The following is a 25,249-nucleotide window of genomic DNA, read 5'->3' as shown; positions in this document are numbered from 1 at the left end:
TCTAAGATAAAAGAAATTAAACTTAGAAAAAGAATATGGTTATGAGCTCCAACTCCTCAACTTGCAGGAGAGCTTGACCAAATCCCTTTATTTCTCTGAAATTTACATTCTTTAACAGTAAAATGATATTTATAATAGCTTTCATAACTACCATTTAGGGGCATTGTTGAGATCAAACTTAGCAATGTGAAAATTATGGTTAGCAAACATTTTTAATGCTTACTGTATGCCAGGTTCTGTGTTAAATAATTGAAAATATGTAAAGCATTATGGAAATATGAAGTATTATTATAATTTTGCTCATTTATTTAGAGTATGTACTTTGGAAAATCATGATTATTAGTATATTCTTGGCCTTTGAAGTCTCCATTTAAATGTGATATTCCAGACTTGGGCATATAAATGACATTTTTTTTTACTAAACACAAAAAGCAGAAAAGAGTTGTTAAAAAGCAGGGATACAATCATGGAAAAAATTTCATTAATCCCTCTGATGAGTGTTTCCAGGCTATAAGTTTATTGATAGAAGTCTTCATATCCTTGTTCCTCAGGCTATAAATAACAGGGTTCAAAGTTGGAGGCACCACTGTATAGAACATAGACAACAATAGATCCAGAACTGTGTTAGAGTCAAAAGGTGGTTTTAAATAAGCCATGGCCCCAGTTATGATAAAAACTATGAAAACAATGAGATGAGGTAGGCAAGTAGAGAAAGCTTTAGATCGACCTTGTGTTGTTGGAATCTTCAGCACAGTTGAGAAGATGTGGACATAGGAGGTAATGATATAAATACAGCAGAAAATCCCTAAGCCCAGCCCAATAGCTACACTCACATAAACTACAATATGTTTTTCAGAGCAGGAAATCCTGAGCAAAGAAGGGACATCACAGAAGAACTGATGGATCTCCCTAGAGCCACAGAAGGGCAAAGAGAATGTACTAGCTGAGTACATGGTCCCAACCACTCCTCCACTGAACCAGGAAGCCACTGCCATTTTCACACAAGATCCTTTGATCATGATGGTTTCATAGTGCAGGGGCTGGCAGATAGCCACATACCGGTCATAAGACATCACTGTGAGGATTGAAATCTCTGATCCTGCAAATAAAATCACTAAGAAGAGCTGTAATACACATCCCAAGTAAGAGATGGAGGAATTGTGGCTCAAGGAGTTTGCAATGGATTTAGGCACAGTAACAGAAATGAGGCAGAGATCTAAAAAGGACAAGTTCTTCAGAAAGAAGTACATTGGGGTGTGGAGGTGGACATCTAGAGAGATGATGGTGAAGATAATCAGATTCCCTATGAGAGCCATCAGGTAGATCATCAAGAAGAACGTGGCATGTACGACCTGTAGCTCCCAGGTATTGGAAAAGCCCATGAGGAGAAATTCTGTCATGCTGGTGAGGTTACTCATGTTCTGAGAGATTCTGTTTATTATCTACAGAGAAAGAAAACAGGTCCCAAATAATGAGAAGACCATATGATGATCTAGGTTTCAGGAGATCTGAATTCGGGTTCTTGCTTTAAAACTTTGTAATCTAGAGAAATTCACTATCTCTCAATTTCAGTTTACTAATTTGTAAAAAAGAAGGCATTGAATGAAATTATATAAGCTTTCTTGTAAACCTCAAAACATACATGAAACTAATAATCTAATTCTCAACTGGAAAAAGAATAACAAAATCATCTCTTACTACATTAATTGTTTTATGCTGTATATATGTCTGACAACTACTCTTTGAAGTAGATAATTTGTGTTCTTACTCTCAATTGTTAGCTAGATTATTGGTGTTCAGACTATCTAAGTGATTTTGCTAGTGTTCCCATATCAGTCTTCAGAGTTTATATTTTAAAACAGGTCTCCAAAGGTCACTTTAAATGTTTATCCAGCCTCCTTCCAGTCTTAAGGCAAATCTTTATTTAATTGTCATAGAAGCATATTCATTTTTCTCTGTCTCAAAACTGATAGGGCTTAAAATTCTTTAGTTTTTTAGAAGTCCTGACCCACTATGACAAAATGTACAACCCAAGGTTAGAAACTCATGCATATGAGGCCAAGGGAACAGGTTTGAACTCTACACAGTCTATCTGATTTTATTCTCTTTTTTGATCATAATACTATTAGTATTCCCAACTATCCTTCTTGCTAGGAAAATAAGCTATCAAATTGAAACTAACTTCCCCCCCATTCCCACTAGTGCTTAGTGTTCTATAATTTTTTCTTCTGCAAGAAAGAGTATGATGAGTAATTATGCCAGGTAATGAATTCACTTTACCTGGGTTAAAATATACATCACCTAGGATGAGATAACTATATAGTATATGAAAAAGAGTTAGGAAAATTATGAGAGGACATGCCACCAAATTCTGACTTGGTATTCTTATATTTTCTTATTTTATATACTATTACTTGTTGGTCTTATAGCTTTAAATTTCATATTTTACCCTATGTTTCTTACTTCTGTTTATCCACTCCTAATGGTTATGTCAAGATCATCTTATATCACTAATTTCTTATTAGTTATTTTAAATTGGATGCACCACAGGCATTTCTAATTATAAATATATATATATATATATATTTATGAAATGAATGAAAAAGAACTTATCTTCTTCCCCCAACTCCTGATACCCTTCTCAACTTCTATATTTTTGTTAAGAGCAAAATCATCCTTCCATTCACCATGGTTCACAGTCTCACCTTAAACACCATTTCATATATGCACAGTTGCAAAATGTTGCTTTTTTTCTATCTCAGCTTTCGCATATTTAACATTTTCTCTCTACTCATACATGCCCTCAAACCCTCTTGTGGACAGAATTTTAATAGCCTCCTTACTGGTCTCCATGCTTTGTCTCTTTCCACTCCAATACATTTACAACATGGGCCCCAAAGTGATTAATGATATAACCACTAATATCTATATTGATCTATATATCTATATATCTCTACACATACATGTGGGTGTGCATGTGTGTTTGTGTGTATGTGTCTGTGTGTGTAATCCCAGAGACATATTATCTTCTCTTTTGGAATGGAAAATTTAGCCTTTAAAAAGAGTTCTGGGCACATGGAAATTATTTAATAAATGCCCATTGACTTAGAGAATTTACTTCTGACCAGAGGAAACTTTATACTTCATGACAGAGGTCTTACAGTATAGCTACCATTTCAAAAGTAAAAAATATTGGGACCTAGGAAGAAGGCATTATGTGTAGGGTATAAGAAAATGTGCAGAATCAGGAATGGGCAGGATGAGTTTTGGTAACAAAATTATTGTTTATTTTCTCAATAAAATTCTAAATGTTTTAATGTGTTAACACTAAATATATGAGTCATATTGAGAATGCAAAATGTACACCTTTTCTCGAGAGTCAGACAATGAAGATCTCACAGGATATTTGTATTAAGGCACAATATCCTCCTCTTCCTGTCAAAAGCATATTCCCAACTTGACCTATAATTAATTCTTCACATCACTCTGAAACTTTATAAGTAAATTTTTTATCTTTGGAGTAACATGCATGCTCTGTTTTAGAATCTACATACAATACAAAATTTACTGTAATCAGTTTGGATTCTGACAATTTAGACAGATTTCCTTTAATATTTAGTTGTTATGAGCTGAGAGAAATAGAATTTTGATGGGAAAGACCATACAACAGTTATATGAGCTTAGATCACAACATAAAAAGAATAGCAAGAACCCTCAATCATTAGTGAAGGTTGGACTATCATATCCTGATGACAGTAAGAGATTGATATGAAAATAGTATCCTATAGGGAAGGGGAGAAAGTAACTGTTAGATAATACCTAAAACGATTTTAAGCTTTTCACTTTTGCCTCTGGGCAGTTTATTTTCATAAAGAACTACTTATTTGCACATAAGCTTAGTATTTAACACTGTATACATTACATATAAATCACATCTATTAGGCATATGAATGCAAAGAACATCAATATAACCACCTCTTCCTGTATTCACATTGTCTTTCACACACTTAACCTATAAAATGATGAAAGTACATTTTGATCTAATCCTGGTCATGATGGCATGGAGACATCTGTATTCTGATATCAGAAAGTGAAATTTCATACCTTATAATTAGTTAAATTCTTCAAGCCATTAATAGAAAGTGAGACTATTAAATCTCCATTTTGGAAACAACACATTTGTGTTGGATTGGATGAGAACATTTTTCACAAATGATATTCATTGGAAAGCTGGAAAGGCAAATGGTTTGATAAAATACTCATGTTTTCTTAGCTATGAGACTCACTTCACCATTTTGGCTGTAGTATTTAAATTGTTTATAGATGAGCAGACATCTCAAACTATAGTGTCCTCTATTATGTATGCTGAAATCTTTGCCAAATGATTTTATCATTCACTCTTATATTATTTTCTGAGGAGGAATGACCTGGGGTCTTGTTAAATGTTTCCAAAGCCCTTTGGCAACATGGTCCCCAAATCCCTGAGTAGCTCAGACCCCAGAATGCTCAGGTGATTTATTAGCACCGCCACATGGGGGGATGTCAGTAGAGGACTTAAACCTCACTAAGAGAAATACCCTAGTGTCCATCTGGTGCCAAGTTTTATTGTATTTTACTGAGAAAAGAAAACCTCATTTCAATAATTTTGGTTTTGATGATAGACAAACAAATGGACACAAATTATCAAGAAAGTTTATTTCTTTGCAAAAGTTAAAAAAAAAAGCAGAGAAGGCTGTTATTGACAACACTCATAAAATTCACTTTTGTAATTTATTACTTATTTAAAGAAAGGAAATTTATCTTAATTTAGCATATAGGTACATTTTGTTTTTGATGAGTAAAAAAATATTACCTTTATTTAAATAATTGAAATCAGCATGCATATTGTTATTCTGGTCTTGATTTTCTCCCATATATATTTCATTGTAATTTCTTCAGTTATTACTTCCTATGATAGGATCAGAAATTACAATTTAAATGTTATAATCTATTCACTTTTTCAGTTTTGTTAAGAAGCTTTTTGTTCCTCACCTGTTATGTTCCAGGTTCTGTGTTGGCACCTGAATTACAATAAAAAAATATAAAACAATCCCTGATATCAAGGAAAGACCCTTCTATATGGGTCCTTGTATCGATATTACTTATGTACACACACACACACACACACACACACACACATATACACACACACACACACACACACACAGAAAATAAAAACAAAATAATTTGGGATGAGATGCCAACAGCTAGGTGGAATCAAGAAAGGCATAAAGGAGCACAGACTATTTCAGCTGAATTTTAATAGAAACTAGGCATTCTTAGAGGCAGAAGGGAATTAGTTCTAGATTTTGAGTTAGCCTTAGAAAAGGCATTAAGACAGAAATGAGATTTTTAGGGGTGAGGAAGAACAAATGTAATAATTTGGTTTTCTATAAAATGTGACATTTTTCTAGAATAAAGGATAGTTATTGCTTAGTTATTGGGGAAATGGTTTATTTAATTAAATATTTTTTATTGATGTCTTTTATTTTTTTAAAATAGTTTTCCCTAGTTTCTGACCTCTTTCCAGAAAGCCATCCCATAATATAAATATTATTTTTTAAAAAGTGCAAAGTTTCTAACACTGATCAATATATCAAAAATTTTAAAAATAGATGTGATATTCCACCCTAAGGACTCACCTCTGCAATGGAATGGGATCTTTTCCATCTTCTATGCTACCACTGCTTATGATGAGTATAAAATGATCTCTTCATCTTCAAAAATGTACATTTCTCTGATTACTATTGATTTGGGGCTTTTAAAAATGTTGGATATCTTGGTTTTAAATCTATTTAAAATCTATTAAATAAATAAAACTAGTAATACTCTAAAACATATTCATTTGTTTTAACAATATCTGTTGGGAAATGGATTTTAATCATCTGGTTTTTTGTCAACTTCACATGAGTTTTAGTTATCACACATATCAGAAATTTTAAATAATAAATAATTTTTATTGAGTTTCTTTTCTTATTTTAGTTATATTGATTTAACTGTTTTTTAGAAATTTTTATATATTGTTGAATTTACAGATTAACTTGAGTTCTAGTTTCAATTCTACTTTATTAACTCAGTCCAATTATAAATAATGACAAAAACTAAAATATTCTCTACTCTTGAGGAGTTTAAAATTTGTTGAGAAAAATATCTGTTATAAAGTATATAAATAATTGGGCAGCTAAATGGCACAGAGGAGAGTATGTTGGGTCTGGTGTCAGGAAGGCTACTCTCTCTGAGTTCAAATCTGGCCTACTAGCTATGTAATTCTAGGCAAGTTACTTAACCCTGTTTGCCTCAGTTTTCTCATTTGTAAAATAAGCTAAAGAAGGAAATTGAAAACATTCTAGGATCTTTTCCACAAAAAAACCAAAATTGGTTCATAAAGACTCAGTCATGGCTGAAATAGCTAACCAACAATTTCAACAAAATACACACTTAAAAACAAAACAAAACATCTTGTAATCCATAAGTCTTATCTGAAAATTAGCCTCTTAATAGTTTATCAGTAATTATTTACATGTTCCTTTGATTTTGAATACAGACACATGAATAGAGAGTGACATCTCATTTTCTGATTTCATGTTATTGCAACTGGCAACCCAAACTCAATATTCATTTAATCAGCACATTTCATCTTAAGTTCCATGTGTTCCATGTGTTTGCTTGGTCTCTGGAACCCTTCCCTTGAACATTCTGGAATATGCCTTACTGTCAGGGCACTTGTAAAGGGGGCTTCTCCTAAAAGATCTGCTTCTCTGGTTTCATGTCACTTATAGAGATTCCTACTAAAATCTGCCATTAATAAGACTCAATGCAATTTAGCACTATCTCCTAAATTTGCTGTTCCATTTAGTAGTTAATGAGCTGAAAATTAATTCAAACTTTATTAATCTAACCTTATCAATAACAGAGATGTATGAAGAACAATAAATTAGGAATTTCTAATTCACCTGAAACTTCAGAGAATTTCAGTTTTTACATAAAATTTTCTGTTTCTGTCTTGACCAAACACTATATTTGATATAGACAATGCATTTAACAGGCTGAAGGAAGAATCTTAAAAGAAGGATGTATGAGGATTTACTTTGGAAAATAATTACTTCTTTCTCTTAATATTACCAGGCAGGGATGTCAAAGTAGGGGGGAAAAGATTAAAATTCTTTACCATTATTAATGAGTTTTTATGTATAAATCCTTAATTCAATCTTGAGACCTCATTATTAAACATGTTCAAGCCTTTGTATATCCAACTAGAAAATATGGAAGCTGATTATGTTATTGATTTGTTTATCTATCTATTGCAAAGAATTTGAAAACGAGGCAATGCCATCAATTGGGAAATGTCTGAACAAGTTGTGGTAAATGACCATCATGGAATATTTAAGAAATGACAAAGAGAAGACTTCAGAAAATCCTGGGAAGACATATTAGTTATTAGAAAGTAAAGTTACCAGAACCAGGAGAACATTGTACATAGTAACAGCAATATTGTTATGATGATCAACTATGGAAGATAGTCACTTGAATAATACAATTATTCATGACAACTCCAAAGCAGTTGTGAGGAAAAATTCTAACCACTTCCCCAGGGAGAGAATGGATAGAACTTTTGAGTACAGACTGAAATATAAATTCTTTCATGGTCTTTCCTTTTCTTGCTTTTTTTTTTTTGGCAAACATGGCTAATATAGAATTATGTTTCACATGATTTAACATGTTTAATTTATATCATACTGCTTGCCCTCTCAGTAGGTGGGGTAGTGACTGAAAGTAAAGAAAATTTTAGAACTCAAAATAAGAAAAAAAGAATGTTAAGAGGAAATAAATAATACATATATTTTAAAAAATAATGCTTTCCCACTACATATCTAGATAGATCAGTGGTGGAGGTTTGGATAATAATAAGGTAGGAACATCTCTAACACCAGAAATAATTGGCATTGTTCTGAGAGTGAGGCATAATGGAAAAGGGTAATCCATGAGGTGATCCTTAAAATGCAGTGGCTAATATATGTAGAGAATATAGAAGGGTTAACTTGGAAATTTTGATTACATGAAGAATTCACAGAATAGAAACTAGATAATCATAGAGGTCATGAATAGGAAGAGAGCCTAGAGTAAACAAAAAGAGAAAATGGAAAATAAAGAGAATGAGAGAAATCCTTCTTAGATTGTGCAAAAATGAATTAAAAATAATTTATAGTACTAGGCAAATTTAAGACAATAAAGGGGGAGATTATTTAACAAACTGAGATAAAAAGACACGGGGAAGAATTATGTAACCAGATAAAAGCAGGAGAACAAAAGGAACTAATAAACAGATCCCTAAAGGGAAACAGCTAAAAAATGAGAAATGGGGATGGAACACAGGTGAGGAGATGAGAGTCAATGGAAATAGATCACCTTAAAATATTGACGTAATGCAGGGACATAATACCATGTTTATAGCAGAAGAAAAAATCTTAATTTGAATAAAAAGTAAAGACAGCTGGAAGAAAATATAATTGTTGTAACTTTACATGTGAAAGACAGTCATTAAAATGAAAAAGATTGACAGATTAGAGAAGAAAACAGAATCTTAGAATTTGTTACTTACAAGAAATATATTTAAAAACAAACATACATTAAATAAAACTGATGGTATAGGGGAAAAATTATGACACATAAATAAAATCTATAAAAGCAAGAACTACCATCATGCTATGTCATATAATAAAAGAAAAATTAAAAAAATAAAGAGATAAAAAGGAAGTTATATTATGCTTAAAGGAACCATAGGCAACACACCAATATCAGTAACAAATTAAATGTTCAAAATGCCTAACATCCAAATTGATAAAGGAAAAATTATTTCAGATTCAATATGAAACAGAAATTAGTACAATAGAGTCTGGGGAACTAATTAACACTATTATTTTTAATTAAATCTAATAGAAAGATAAACAAAATGAAAATATAGAAATTAATAAATTCCTGGGAAATGGGAATTGAAACTCATAGAATTTTCTAAATGCAACAACAAAATATATACAATCTTCTCTGGACCATAGGGAGTTTTACAAATAATAATTGACCATTTTGGAGGGCACAAATTTATTGAAAACATATAAAAAAGCAGAAATAGTTCATACAAATCCTAATGGAATAAAAATACCAAATGTTTCAGGGACTATAAACTAAAGATATGTACCCAAATGGAGCTCTAACAATTGAATCTTAAATATTGATTGAGCCAAATAATAAAATAGAAACAAAAAATAAGCTTATAGAAAAAATGATAATGATGAAAAAGTACCAAAATTTTTGGAATGCAGCTAAAGGAGTCCTTAGAGGGAGTGAATCACAGCTTTATTATCATGCATTAATGAAACAGAAAGAGAATTAATTATGTGAATATGTATTTAAAATTTTAAGATTATTAAACCTATCTAAATAAACAAATAAGATGATGTATTGATATGAGATGGGAAAGCGATGGAAAGCAAAATAAAACATGATAAAACTAAAATCTGATTCTTTGCAAATACATATAATTGATAAGTCCTTAGTAATCTTATTAAGGAGAGGTGAAATATCAAATTTAAAAAATAGCAAAGAACCATGTTAAATCACAACAAATCTGAAAGAAATGAAAATCACAATTGGAATAAATTATTAGTGATGCATGCTGACAAAACTGAAAGAGAAAATAAATAAAGATATACCTTGAAAACATAAAAATATGAAAATAATCAGAATACTAGATAGGGATCTTAAATAACCTGATTTCAGAAAAATGTACTCAATTTTGATGAAAAACAAACAAAAAGGAAGAAAATATAGAAAAGCAAATCCATTTCAAATAAATTCAAAATACATAAAATATATTAGGACCAGCATCCTCAAGCATACAAACAACTTGTACAGATTTAATTATAAAATGCTCTGAAGAAATAAAGAATAACCTATATTCTTAGAGGAATAATCACTGCTAATGACTCAAATTTCATGACAGTATAACAAAAATGATTATACCATCAATTATTTTGTAACCATATGCCACTCTTTAAATGTATACTAAAATTATCCTTATTTTAAATACTCCTCAAACTAATTTAGACTTTCATTGTTATATCAGTCAAATTACCAGAATTGACAGAGTAACAAATTTTATTTAGAAAAAAATGTTTAATATAAAGGGAAATAATGAAAGGAAGTAAGGGAAAATGAAAATAAAACTTCAAGGTTTCAAACTTTTATAAAGTAGAGATCATTAAGATCATCTGGTATTTGTTAAATATATATATATGTATATATATATATATATATATATATATATATATATATATATATATATATATATGGATAGAGAGGTCAATGGAACAGACAGACAAGGGACATTCAGATATAATAATTCTCAATAAGCCAGTGTTTGGTAAAGTGGAATATATAAGTAATCTAGGGGAAAACTCCCTATTTGATATTAACTTCTGGGAAAACTTGAAGATATTCTGGCAGAAATTAGGTTTAGCTCAAGGTCTTACAATGTACTTCACAAGAGATAAAATAAAAGGATGTGTGACCTTAATGTAGAAGATTTAAAAAATTATAAGTGAAATAGATCATGTACCTCTCATAACAATGCATAGGAGATATATTCTTTAGTAGAGACACAGGTATTTACCAAGATAAAAGATTTAAGTTTGAGTACTTGAATCTGAAAAATTTCTGCACAGGCACCATTAATGTATCTAGGATAAGAAGGAAAGCAGTTGAATGGAAAAATTTGGTTTTCAAGATTTATGATTCTATATACATATGTGTGTGTATGTGTTTATGTTTGTTTATATGTATACATATATGTGTGTATACATTCATTTTATGCAAAATAGTCAGTCTCAAAAAGAAAAATTGTCAAAGGGTGTGATCAAACAGTTCTTGAAAGAAGGACAAAGAATTCACAACCACAGAAAAATACTCCAAATAAAACATATGAAAAATGTAAATCAAAACAATCCTAAAGTTTTATACGACACCCTGGAAACAGAAAAAAATGACAAAAATATCAATAATTATTTTGGAGGGAATTGTTGAAAGGTAGGCACAAGTAACAGATCTCAAAGTGTATATTATAAAGCAACAATCATCTAAACAATCTGGTATTGGCTAAGATATAGAATGGTAGATCAATAGAACAGATTAGATACACAAATTATAGGAGTAAATGACCTTAACAAATTAGTGTTTGATCTCAGCTTTTGGAATAAGAACTGACTTTTTAATAAAAACTACTGGGAAAATATCATATTAAAATGTATAATTTTGAAAAAAAAACAAATTTGTTAATAAGGAAATCTTGAAAACTAGAGGACAAAATTCAGATAGTCACACTTCTTTTGTCACCTATATTCTGATACCCCCATAGTTAAAAGAGCACAAAGGGCCTAAGGATGGATAAAGCCAGCCCAGGTTTCCATGCCAATTAATATCCAACATAGGTAAGTTAGGGATCCTCACTTTTGGAAGAAAAAAAAGAAAAAGAGAGAGAGAGAGAAGGAGAGAGGAAGGAAGGAAGAGAAACAGAAAAAAGGAATGAAGAAAGGAAAGCAAAAGAGTGGTAAATAAGGAAGGAAGGGAAAAGAAAGAAAGAGAATAGAAAATTATTACATCAACAGATATAAAAATTGTTCATCAAGATTAAGTATGATTTATACCAGGGATATAAAGATATTTTTACATTTAGAAGATAATCAAGATTTGAGATAATTATCATAATTATCAAAAAACCCTCTGAAATAATTAAAAGTATATTATTAATAAGTGCAGAAAAAAACTCCTTAACAAAGTACAACTGAAGATCAGTATTTTTAATGAGAAAAGGAAAAAAAACACATTGGAAAAGAAATGAAGAAGAGGGAAAAACTTTGTATTTTGAATAAATTAGTTGAATGAGATGAATTGACAGGGAAAAAGAAATGAAAAGGGTGTCATTTCATAACTTCATATTTATCTGAATCTGACCAAAAAACATAGTTGGTTTTACTTAAAATTAGAGGCAGCTATAAGAACCAGAATAGAGATGTTCAGTGAATAAATACCTAATTAGCATATTAAAACAACTTCAGAATGTTGTTCTTAAACTGGGAATAAAAAGACAAAAATATTGTGTAAGAAAAAGAAATTTGATCTAGGTTTGTTGAGGAAAGGCAGGGCAGAGGAATAGGAACAGGTAAGTTCAACTACAGATTATTAATGTTGACCAAATTCCCTTTCCTCATTCAGTGCAAAGAAGCTAAATAGAGAAGTAAGCATTTGGAAGAAAAAAGTTTAAATGGCTTTATAAATTAAATGAGCAATATAGGAAAGAATTGAAAGAGAAAGGAGAGGTTTGAAGGAAAGTATGAGAATAGGAATTAATAGTTTAGGGGAAGAGTGTGAATGAGAAAATTGGAGAAAACCTGCAACAGAGCTGAAGTAGTAAGATGTACAGAAAGCTGTCTATCAAGAAGCATTCTGGAATGGAATGGTGACTGGGGGGAGACTTTTGAAAGGAACAGCCAAACTGTGAGAAAGGTGTCTCTTGCTCTTGAGACAGGAATGATTAAGGACCAAGAAGATCCTTCTCTTACTGATTTCTCCCAACTGGTCAAAATTGACTAAAAATCCTCAACTTGTCAGCCATATACCTCAATTCAAGACTCTATTCTACCATTCTTCAATTTAGAAGTATTTTAAGATTAGGGAAACCCTAAAACCTCTATCCCATCAAACTTCCCTGCCCTTCCCCTTTTCCTAAATAAACCCCTTTGTTTAAACTATTCAAAGAGAGAGTATCTAGTAGATTTATAAGGAAACTCACTAAGAGTTGTCTTCCAGTGTCATTAACTGAAGGAACTATATGAGGAGGGCAGATGGAAAAGGAAGGAGGAAAGGGAGTAGAAAGAAAAGGGAGGAAGGTGGCAGATCTGATCTCTCAATCATCATGACCATTAAATCAATTACCTAACACAATTTGGTATTAATACAATGTACCTTTACTGATCAATAGTTTTATTGCCTTATGATCTGAAAAGTTTGCATTTATTATTTCTGATTTTCTGCATTTGAATGTCATGTTTCTGTGATCTAGTGTATGATCTATTTTTTGTGAATGTGACATGTGGTGCTGAGAAGAAGATGTATTCATTTTGTCCCTATTTATTTTTCTCCATATGTCTATTAACCCTAATTTTTCTAAGATTTCATTCACCTCTTTTACCTCTTTCTTATTTATTTTTGGTTTGATTTATCTAAATTTGATAGTGGTTGGTTCAAGTCTCCCACTAATATGGTTTTACTGTCTATTTCCTCCTTCAATTCTCCTAGTTTCTCTATTAAAAATTTGGATACTATACCATTTGGTGTATACATGTTGATTAGTCATATTTCCTCATTGTCTATACTCCCTTTTAACAGAATATATTTACCTTCCCTATCCCTTTTGATCAGGTCTATTTGTGCTTTGGCTTTGTCAGATATCATGATTGCATCTCCTGCTTTCTTTCTATCAGTTGAGGCCCAAAAGGTCTTACTCCATCCTTTAATTCTAACCTTGTGAGTATCAACCCACCTCATATGTGTTTCTTGAAGACAACATATGGTAGGGTTTTGGGTTCTAATCCAAACTGCTATTTGTCTATGTTTTATGGGTGAGTTCATCCCATTCACGTTCAATGTTATGATTGTCACTTGTGGATTCCCTGGCATTTTGATATCTTCCCCTAATTCTGACCTTTCTTCTTTAGCTATAACCTTTTGAACCAGTGATTTACTTTAGGTCAGTCCCCCTAGTCCCCTCTCTTGATATGCTTCCCTTTCTGGCCCCTCCCTTTTTATCCTCCCTTCCCCTCCCCCCTCTCCTTCCCTCCCTTTTTATACTCCCTCCACCCTCCCCCTCCTTAATTTTCCTTTCTCTCTTCCCCTGTTGGATAAGATAGAATTCAGGATCCCACTGGATCTAGATGTTCTTCCCTCTCAGCTTTGATTTCACTGAGAGTAAAGTTTAAGTAATACCACTTCACGCTCTCTTCTTCTCCTTCTCATATGAGAGTTCTTCCCCTCCCCTTCCCATGTGTATCTTTGTGTGGGAAAGATTATTCTTTTTAGTTCCCTCCCCCCCATTTCTTGAAGTAAATATTAGTATCATCAATGATTCCCCCCTCCCTTTTTCTTTCTTTGCCCCCCCTTCCACCAAACCTTCTTGATGCCCCAATCTTTCTCTATGCATAATTCTTCTAACTACTCTTATGGTGCATACATTTTTATCTGAGAATTACACAATACATTTTCCCCACATATAAATATATATAATTTGATATAAATGTAGTCCTTATAGAAGAGAGTTTGAATGAAAGAAAAAGACAACATTTTTCTCCTTTCCTGTTCTTTCATATTTACCTTTTCATGTTTCCCTTGCTTTCTGTGATTGGATATCAAATTTTCCACTAAGTTCTGGTCTTTTCATAGCAAATACTTGGAAATCTTCTATTTTGTTGAATGCCCATACTTTCCCCTAGAACTATATAGTCAGTTTTGATGGGGAGTTGATTCTTGGTTGGAGACCCAGCTCTCTTTCCTTTCTAAATATCATGTTCCATGCTTTGAGGTCTCTTGAGCTGCTAAGTCATGTGTGATCCTTAAGAGGTCCCCTCTATATCTGAAGCTCCTCTTCTTGGCTTCTTGTAGGATTTCCTCCTTAGCTTGGAAGCTCTTGAATTGGTGATTACATTCCTGGGGGTTGTCTTTTGGGGATTTAGCATAGAGTGCGTTCTATGAACCCTTTCTATTTCTATTTTGTCCCCTTGCTCCAGAACATGTGGGCAATTTTCTTCTATAATCTCCTGTAGTATAGAATAGAGGTTTTTGTTTATCTCTGGTTTTTTGGGCAGACCAATGATTCTCAGGTTGTCTCTCCTTCCTCTGTTTTCTGGTCTGTCACCTTGTCAGTGAGATATTTTATGTTTTCTTCTAATTCATTAATTTTCTCTCTTTGCTTTATCAATTCTTGCTGTTTTGCAAGCTCACTGTCTTCTAGTTGCTTATTTCTGGTCTTTAGGGACTGGCTTTGTTTAACAGCTTGTTCTACCCTTTTGTTAGGGACTTCCAGATCTTTCTCCAATTGTGAAGTCTTGTCTATCAGACTGCTGACCTCATTCTTCCATTTTTCTTTCCAGAAGGTTTCCATCTTTTGGATAAGCTCCAATTTGAGTTCTTACAGAGCTTGTGGATAATTTCTATTTTGCTGGGCATGTTTTGATTTTTTTTTATTTCATTCTCTTTTTCTTCTTTTCCTTGGGTACTCCCGCCATAAAAGTTTTCAATAGTCACTTTTTCCCCTTTCTTCTTGGAGGTTGATTTTGGGCCATGTGAGCGATCCCTTTCGTGGTTATTTTCCCCTTTCCTTTTTGGTCCAAGGTCTGTGTGATAAGGGCTGGTTTTCTGTGGATTAGGTTGGATTTAGTTTTTCCTAGCCTCCTTGGTTTGTTCGCGTGCCCACCCCCATGTTCAGTGCGCCCCCGTGCTCTGTGATTTCTTCTCACCGGTGCACATGAATCTCCTGTAAAAACTCTCCGAGGTGTGGATATCTAGTATTCCCTGTCAGTTTCCAGGGAGCCTGGCTTGCCCCCTCCCCCTCACTACAGCGAGGGGCAACTCTTTTGCCTTAGGCAGTTTTTACAGACTCTTGAGACTCCTCACTGTTCTCAGTTTGCAGCTGCCCTGCCATCTGCGTGCTTTCCATAGCACAGGGTTCTCCCATGAAACCACCCTGAGAGGTCATTTCCTAGCAGTCTTTAGATCCCAAGGATCCTGGTGTGCCCCCCAGACAGGGACGTTCCTCGCTCACTCACTGTCCCTGTGAGCGCTCTGATCCTCTACTCTGGTTCAGTGGTTGAGGTGGGGGGAGGAAGGGAGGCTCAGTTCACATTTTTGTGCATGCTTTTCCTCCCTCTTATAGTGTGGCAAACCCCACATACCTTCATTTCTGTGGGGTACTGGAGAGTCCCTCCATCCTTCCAAAGATGATTTTTATGCTCTTTTGAGGTAGACTATTTCGTTCAGTGCTGGGAAAAGGAAGTAATTCGTGTCTAGATTGCAGCCATGTTTACCCGGAAGTCTCCAAAAAGAACAAACTTTTTTTTTTTAATATATTTTATTTGATCATTTCCAAGCATTATTCGTTAAAGACATAGATCATTTTCTTTTCCTCCCCCCCACCCCCCATAGCCGACGCGTAAGTCCACTGGGCATTAGATGTTTTCTTGATTTGAACCCATTGCTTTGTTGATAGTATTTGCATTAGAGTGTTCATTTAAAGTCTATCCTCTGTCATGTCCCCTCAACCTCTGTATTCAGGCAGTTGCTTTTTCTCGGTGTTTCCACTCCCATAGTTTATCCTTTGCTTATGAATGGTGTTTTTTTTCTCCTGGATCCCTGAAATTTGTTCAGGGACATTACACCGCCCCTAATGGAGAAGTCCATTACGTTCGATTATACCACAGTGTATTAGTCTCTGTGTACAATGTTCTCCTGGTTCTGCTCCTCTCGCTCTGCATCACTTCCTGGAGGTTGTTCCAGTCTCCATGGAACTTCTCCACTTTATTATTCCTTTGAGCACAATAGTACTCCATCACCAACATATACCACAGTTTGTTCAGCCATTCCCCAATTGATGGGCATCCCCTCGTTTTCCAGTTTTGGGCCACCACAAAGAGCGCAGCTATGAATATTTTTGTACAAGTCTTTGTGTCCATTATCTCTTTGGGGTACAGACCCAGCAGTGCTATGGCTGGGTCAAAGGGTAGATATTCTTTTGTCGCCCTTTGGGCATAGTTCCAAATTGCCCTCCAGAATGGTTGGATCAGTTCACAACTCCACCAGCAATGAATTAATGTCCCTACTTTGCCACATCCCCTCCAGCATTCATTACTTTCCTTTGCTGTTATGTTAGCCAATCTGCTAGGTGTGAGGTGATACCTCAGAGTTGTTTTGATTTGCATCTCTCTGATTATAAGAGATGTAGAACACTTCTTCATGTGCTTGTTAATAGTTTTGATTTCTTTATCTGAGAACTGCCTATCCATTTCCCTTGCCCATTTATCAATTGGAGAATGGCTTGATTTTTTGTACAATTGATTTAGCTCATTATAAATATGAGTAATTAAACCTTTGTCAGAGGTTTCTATGAAGATTTTTTCCCAATTTGTTGTTTCCCTTCTGATTTTAGTTATATTGGTTTTGTTTGTACAAAAGCTTTTTAGTTTGATGTAGTCAAAATTATTTATTTTACATTTTGTGATTCTTTCTATATCTTGCTTGGTTTTAAAGCCTTTCCCCTCCCAAAGGTCTGACATGTATACTATTCTGTGTTTACCCAATTTACTTATGGTTTCCTTCTTTATGTTTAAGTCACTCACCCATTTTGAATTTATCTTGGTGTAGGGTGTGAGGTGTTGATCTATTCCTAGTCTCTCCCACACTGTCTTCCAATTTTCCCAGCAGTTTTTATCGAATAGTGGATTTTTGTCCCAAAAGCTGGGATCTTTGGGTTTATCGTATACTGTCTTGCTGAGGTCGTTTTCCCCCAGTCTATTCCACTGATCTTCCTTTCTGTTTCTTAGCCAGTACCAAATTGTTTTGATGACTGCTGCTTTGTAATATAGTTTGAGGTCTGGGACTGCAAGGCCCCCATCATATGTGTTTTTTTTCATTATTTCCCTGGATATCCTTGATCTTTTGTTCTTCCAAATGAACTTTGTTATGGTTTTTTCTAAATCAGTGAAGAAGTATTTTGGTAGTTCAATGGGTATGGCACTAAATAGATAAATAAGTTTGGGTAGGATGGTCATTTTTATTATATTGGCTCGTCCTATCCATGAGCAGTTAATGTTTTTCCAATTGTTCAAGTCTAGTTTTAGTTGTGTGGCGAGTGTTTTGTAGTTGTGTTCATATAGTTCCTGTGTTTGTCTTGGGAGATAGATTCCTAGGTATTTTATTTTGTCTAAGGTGATTTTGAATGGGATTTTTCTTTCTAGTTCTTGCTGCTGAGCTGTGTTGGAGATATATAGAAAAGCTGATGATTTATGTGGGTTTATTTTGTATCCTGCAACTTTGCTAAAGTTGTTGATTATTTCAATTAGCTTTTTGGTTGAATCTCTAGGATTCTTTAAGTAGACCATCATGTCATCCGCAAAGAGTGATAACTTGGTCTCCTCCTTGCCTATTCTGATGCCTTCAATTTCTTTATCTTCTCTAATTGCTACTGCTAGTGTTTCTAGTACAATGTCAAATAGTAGAGGTGATAATGGGCATCCTTGTTTCACTCCTGATCTTATTGGGAATGCATCTAGTTTATCCCCATTGCAGATGATATTAGCTGTTGGTTTTAGATATATACTGTTTATTATTTTTAGGAATGACCCTTCTATTCCTATGCTTTCTAGTGTTTTTAATAGGAATGGGTGTTGTATTTTATCAAAGGCTTTTTCTGCATCTATTGAGATAATCATGTGGTTCTTGCTAGTTTGCTTGTTGATGTGGTCAATTATGTGGATGGTTTTCCTAATGTTGAACCAGCCCTGCATCCCTGGTATGAATCCTACTTGATCATGGTGAATGATCCTTCTGATCACTTGCTGGAGTCTTTTTGCTAGTATCCTATTTAAAATTTTTGCATCTATATTCATTAGGGAGATTGGTCTATAGTTTTCTTTCTCTGTTTTTGACCTGCCTGGTTTTGGAATCAGTACCATGTTTGTGTCGTAAAAGGAGTTTGGTAGAACTCCCTCTTTACTTATTATGTCAAATAGTTTGTATAGTATTGGGGTTAACTGTTCTCTGAATGTTTGATAGAATTCACAGGTGAATCCATCAGGCCCTGGGGATTTTTTCTTAGGAAGTTCTTTGATGGCTTGATGGATTTCAATTTCTGATATGGGATTATTTAAGAATTCTATTTCCTCTTCTGTTAGTCTAGGCAGTTTGTATTTTTGTATATGTTCATCCATTTCTCCTAAATTGGTGTATTTATTGCCATATAATTGGGCAAAGTAATTTCTAATGATTGCCTTAATTTCCTCCTCATTGGAGGTGCTGTCCCCCTTTTCATCTTTAATGCTGTGAATTTGCTTTTCTTCCTTCCTTTTTTTAATTAGATTGACCAGTACTTTGTCTATTTTGTTTGTTTTTTCAAAGTACCAGCTTCTTGTCTTATTTATTAAATCAATAGTTCTATCACTTTCGATTTTATTAATTTCTCCCTTAATTTTTAGGATTTCTAATTTGGTTTTCTGCTGGGGGTTTTTAATTTGATCGCTTTCGAGTTTTTTCAATTGCATTTCCAATTGATTGATCTCTGCTCTCCCTTGTTTGTTAATATGAGCTTTCAGGGATATGAATTTGCCTCTGATTACCGCTTTGGCTGCATCCCAAAAGGTTTGAAAGGATGTTTCGCCATTGTCATTTTCCTTGATGAAATTATTAATTGTTTCTATGATTTCTTCTTTAGCTAAACGGTTTTGGAGTATCATATTGTTTAATTTCCAATTGGTTTTAGATTTGGTTTTCCATGTACCATTACTAATCATTATTTTTATTGCCTTGTGATCTGAGAAGGCTGCATTCATTATTTCTGCTTTTTTGCATTTGTGTGCTATGTTTCTGTGACCTAATGTATGGTCAATTTTTGTGAATGTGCCATGTGGTGCTGAGAAGAAGGTGTATTCCTTTTTATCCCTATTTATTTTTCTCCATATGTCTATTAATTCTAATTTTTCTAAGATTTCATTCACTTCTTTTACCTCTTTCTTATTTATTTTTTGATTTGATTTATCTAAATTTGATAATGGTTGGTTTAAGTCTCCCACTAGTATGGTTTTATTGTCTATTTCTTCCTTCAATTCTCCTAGTTTCTCCATTAGAAATTTGGGTGCTATATTATTTGGTGCATACATGTTGATTAATGATATTTCCTCATTGTCTAGAGTCCCTTTTAACAAAATATAATTACCTTCCCTATCCCTTTTGATCAGGTCTATTTTTGCATTGGCTTTATCAGATATCATGATTACCACTCCTGCCTTCTTTCTATCAGTTGAGGCCCAGAAGGTCTTACTCCATCCTTTAATTCTGACCTTGTGGGTGTCAACCCGCCTCATGTGTGTTTCTTGAAGACAACATATGGTAGGGTTTTGGATTCTAATCCATTCTGCTATTCGTCTACGTTTTATGGGTGAGTTCATCCCATTCACGTTCAAAGTTATGATTGTCATTTGTGGACTCCCTGGCATTTTGATTGCCTTCCCTAATTCTAACCTTTTCTTCTTCGGCTCTACCTTTTAGTCCAGTGATTTACTTGGAATCAGTCCCCCTTGTCCCCTCCCTTGATGTTTCCCTTTTTAGTCCCTCCCTTTTTGTTCCTTCCCCCTCCCCCCTCTCTTTCCCTCCCTTTTTGTTCTCCCTCTCCCCCTCCCCCCTTGGTTTTCCCTTCTCCTTACCCTTGTTGGGTAAGATAGAATTCAAGATCCCAATGGATCTGGATGTTTTTCCCTCTCAGAGTTGATTTCCCTGAGATTGAGGTTTAAGTAACCCCCCCCCCCTCTTCCTCTCCTTCTTATAGGAGTTTTCTTCCCCTCCCCTTCCCCTGTGAATCTTTGTGTGAGAACCATTATTCTATTTGGTCTTTCTTTACCCCCTATTTATACATTACATTTTCCCCACATATTAGTATACATAGGTTGATATAAATGTAGTCCTTATTGAAGAGAGTTTGAGTAAAAGGAGATAACATTTTTCCCCTTTCCTTAATATTTACCTTTTCAGGTATTCCTTGCTCTTTGATTTTCGGTATCAAACTTTCCACAGAGCTCTGGTCTTTTCTTTGCAAAAAGTTGGAAGTCTTCTATTTTGTTGAATGCCCATACTTTCCCTTGGAAGTATATAGTCAGTTTTGCTGGGTAGCTGATTCTTGGTTGGAGACCCAGCTCTCTTGCCTTTCTGAAGATCATGTTCAATGCCTTACGATCATTCAGCGTAGAACTTGCAAGGTCTTGTGTGACCCTGATTGGCATTCCTTTATATCTAAATTGTCTTTTTCTGGCTTTCTGTAGGATTTTTTCTTTTGTTTGATAGCTTTGGAATTTGGCAATTACATTCCTGGGAGTTGTCTTTTGGGGGTTTAGTGTAGAAGGTGTTCTGTGAGCTCTGTCAGTGGATGTATTGCCCCCTTGTTCTAGAATCTCTGGGCAATTTTCTTTGATTATATCTTGTATCACCATGTCCAGTTTGGTGTTTATTTCTGGCTTTTCTGGGAGTCCAATTATTCTTAAATTTTCTCTTCTCCCCCTGTTTTCCAGATCTATCACCTTGTCGGTGAGATATTTTATGTTCTCTTCTAATTTCTTGGTGTTTTGGCTTTGCTTTATTAGTTCTTGCTTTAAAGCCTGGTTTTCTTTTACAGTTTGGTCAAACTGGTTTTGTAGATGCGTGAATTTCTTTTGCATCATTTCCCACTTTTCCTCCCAGAGGGCTTCCATCTTTTTGGTCCTTTCTGATTCAAATTCTTCATGGGTTTGTGGAGAGTTTCTATTTCCTTTGGAAGATTTTGGAGAATTTTCTTGTATATCTTCTTCTATCTGCTCTGTATTTTGTATTTTGGCTCCATAGAATGTGTCCAGAGTCGCCCCTTTCTTCTTATTTTTCTTGGTATTTTGGGGCTTCTGTGCTTCTGTGGAGTTTGTCATCTCTGAACGTGGAGGATTGGCTTTTCTTGTCTTTGTCTGGTGATCAGAGGCTTTAGTCCTGGGCAGATGTTGGTTCTATGAGCGTTCCCTGGGTTAAACTGAATATGCCTCACTGGAACTGGAATGGAAGGGTCGGACCACGAGGCCACACTCTCCCCCTGGCTCGATTTCCGGAAGTTGCCTTCAGAATCCCTGGCCGTGAGGCTGTTTCGTGGGCCTACGGGGGGATGGGCTGCCGCTTCCCCAAGCTCCGAGAGCACAGACTTTCACTGAGACTTGGATAGCAGGATCCAGCCCGTGAGGCTGTCTTGCCCGCCCTGAGGGTTGCTGTTGTTTTGACCAGCTCTCTGCAGCAGAGGCCCCAGGCAGTAACTTTCACCTGGACCGACCGGCTCTTTGACCAACCGGCTCTTTGCAGCGGAAGCCCCAGGCAGTAACTTTCACCCGGACTGGGACTTGGGTAGAAGACCCTGAGGGTTGTTGTTCCTCAGACCCTGCTCTCTGAGCAAAAAGAACAAACTTAATGAAGATGGAAAACCATCTTGGAGATTTGTAATGGATCTTAGGGCAGTAAATAACTTCATAAAAAAGACATACATGGTTATACCTTCACCAAACAACACAATCACACAAATACCTTCAGAGGCTCGAAGATACACAGTGTTGGACTTGAGCAATGCATACTTTACTATACCATCGCCCTCTGACTCTCAGAATATTTTTGCTTTCCAATAGGGACAATGTCAAGTGTTACACTAGATTAGTGCAAGGACGTTGTGAATCAGCTTCTATATTTTGTCAACTTCTACAGAGAAATCTAGCTAACATAACTTTTTAAATGTAGCGGATTAGTACATTATGTAGATGACTTGCTGCTAGCATCACCTGACCCAAAAACATGTTTGGAAGATTCAAAGAAGTTATTAGTAGAACTTCATAAGATAGGACACAAAGTTTCTAAAAATAAAATCAGGGGGATCTCCCGAAAGTAGACTATCTTGTATTTGTCCTGGAGGGGTGAACCAGGAAAATCTCAAGTAAATGTGTGGCAGACCTACAGAATCTAGGCATCCCTAGGACCAAGATAGAACTTAGAGCATTTATAGGGGTTGCTAGTTTCTCAAGACAATACATAGTAGGGTATTCTCACATTTCCAAATGTTTAACTGACTTGTCAAAGAAAGAAGTTAAAGAACCTTTGCAATTAAACAAAACATCTGCAAGCTTTGTCACAGTTGAAAAGAGCCATTTTATCAGCTCCAGCTTTGAGAATACCAAACTATAAGAAGGAGTTCCATTTATATGTCCATGAAGCGAGGGCATCACTTCTGGAATGTTAGCACAGTATTTTGGGCTGAATATAAGGGCCATAGAATTTTACAGATCTATCCTCGATTCTGTCACACAAGGAATGGTGCATTTCCTGAGAAGCATTGTGGCTACCGCTCTCATAGTGATATAGTACTGGGATGCAAGTTGCATGAATATTCTGCACATCAAATAGAAAAACTGCTAAGATCCCAGAATATGCATTCATTTGCAGATGCAAGAATATCACAGTATGAAATCATTTTGCTTGGCAATGACAACATCACTATTCATAGATGAGAACCACTAAACCCAGCTACTCTGATTCACCACTAGGTGGTGAGCCACTGCATGATTGCAACCAAGTTGTGGAAATGATGTATAAACCTATCAAACATATTAAAGACACACCTCTTAGTGATCCCCATATGGAATTATACACAAATGTATCCTCTTACATTCACACAGGACATAGGGTCAGAGGAGCTGCTGTAGTTGACAATGACAAAATACTTTGGTATGCATCATTACCAAGTCATCTTAGCATGCAGGGCACCAAGTTAAAGGCCCTGCTCATGGCTCTTGTGGAAAGAAAACAAGACTGACAGTTGGTGGGGGAAGGGGAAACTGGGAGTGGCAGTTTGGTCTTGTGACTAGCACTTCCTTCCTGCCAGGCAGGTCTTCCTTCCGGGTGTTGGAGGAGGGAGGAGTTGTTCAGCCCAGTTTGGAGTGGTGTGCCTCTTCTTGGTTCATCCCAAAGATTCAGGCACAATAACTTCTGAAAGTTAGAACTGTTCTTGTTTGCTTTCTTTCTATTGCTAAGATTCTGAAATTGACAAAACTAGCACCAATGAAGGGAGTGGAAGAAACCCTCTGTCAGCCGGTGGGGCCTGGCCTCAGCACCAAAAGCTGAGGAAGACTCCAACGTTGTTCAGGGACCTCCTTTTCCCTCCTTCCTGATATCTCTCCAATCCCAACTTGTTATTATACTTTATATTATTTGAACTCACAGTCAGATAAGTGGACTATCTTTTCTGTGCATAGAGGAAGCTGAACAACAGTTCAGTCATTCAACAACAAACAGTCCTTATTGGACCCCTGCTGCTTCCTTTTAGCAGGGGGCATCTCTCTCCTTTGCTTCACCATGCAATATTCTCTCTCTCCCCTCAACTCCTCCATACCCTGCTACAAATCTTACATTATCCCCAACTTTTCCAATCCCCCCCCATCCTTTCCCTATAAATATTACACTATGGAGTTATCAAAAGACAAAAGAGTGAATGTTTCTGTAGATTTGAATTATGCTTTCTCAACGTTACATTCTTTTGCAATAATTTGGAAAAATAGAGGGTACAAAACATCATCGGGGAAACCAATTGCATATGGAAAATTAATAGACCATCTTATAAAAGCTGTAGAACTTCCAAAGGAGGTGGCAGTAATCCAAAGCAAGGCACATACTCATGGAAAAGACAGAATATCCCTAGGGAATGATAGAGCAGATATAACTGAAAAATATGCTGAAAGATTTGGACCCCACCATGTGCTGAATTTCTCTCTGGTTGATAAGCATAATCTCACTGAAGCTTACAATGGAGATGAAATACAGTAATGGAAGGAATAAATAGGTGCTAAATTAATCAAAGGCATCTGGATTGCTCAAGGGGGTAAAACAATTCTCCCTAGAAAATTATATCAACATCTATGCACTTTAATTCATACAAAAGTACATTATGGAGTGTAGGGTATTCTGGATAGAATACAGAGTTTTTGGATGGCACTGGGAATAATAACAAATGCCATTAGAACTTGTCAGTCATGTGAACCATACAGAAAATATAATCAAGGACATTTTAAGAGCATGGCATTGGAATGCAGACCTTTCAACTACATGCCTTTCCAATGTATTCAAATTAATTATATTAACATGCCCAAAGACAAAGGATACAAGTATGCATTGGTTATTGTACATAGACTGACAAGATGGGCTGAAGCATATCCAGTCAAGAAAAATGACACAGCCACAGTAGTGAGATTTCTATTGAAAGAAATCATACCTAGACATGGTATTACTGATGCCATAGACTCGGACAGGGGGTTGCATTTCACTTCCCAAGTTTTACAAGAAATATGCAAGAACTTGG

General features: G+C 35.2%; 1 protein-coding gene across 1 annotated transcript; it reads right to left on the bottom strand.

Moving 5' to 3' along the window:
• Positions 1–464: 464 nt before the first annotated feature.
• LOC100022736 (olfactory receptor 14A2-like) lies at positions 465–1,418 on the bottom strand. The gene has a single exon (XM_001374452.4). It carries the CDS (start codon positions 1,416–1,418, stop codon positions 465–467), a length of 954 nt encoding a protein of 317 aa, XP_001374489.3.
• Positions 1,419–25,249: the final 23,831 nt, after the last annotated feature.

This window comes from Monodelphis domestica, chromosome 2 (assembly GCF_027887165.1).
Source record: "Monodelphis domestica isolate mMonDom1 chromosome 2, mMonDom1.pri, whole genome shotgun sequence".
Classification (NCBI taxonomy): Eukaryota; Metazoa; Chordata; class Mammalia; order Didelphimorphia; family Didelphidae; genus Monodelphis; species Monodelphis domestica.
Note: the sequence above shows the minus strand (reverse complement) of the source record. Positions and strands in the feature narration are given on the sequence as shown.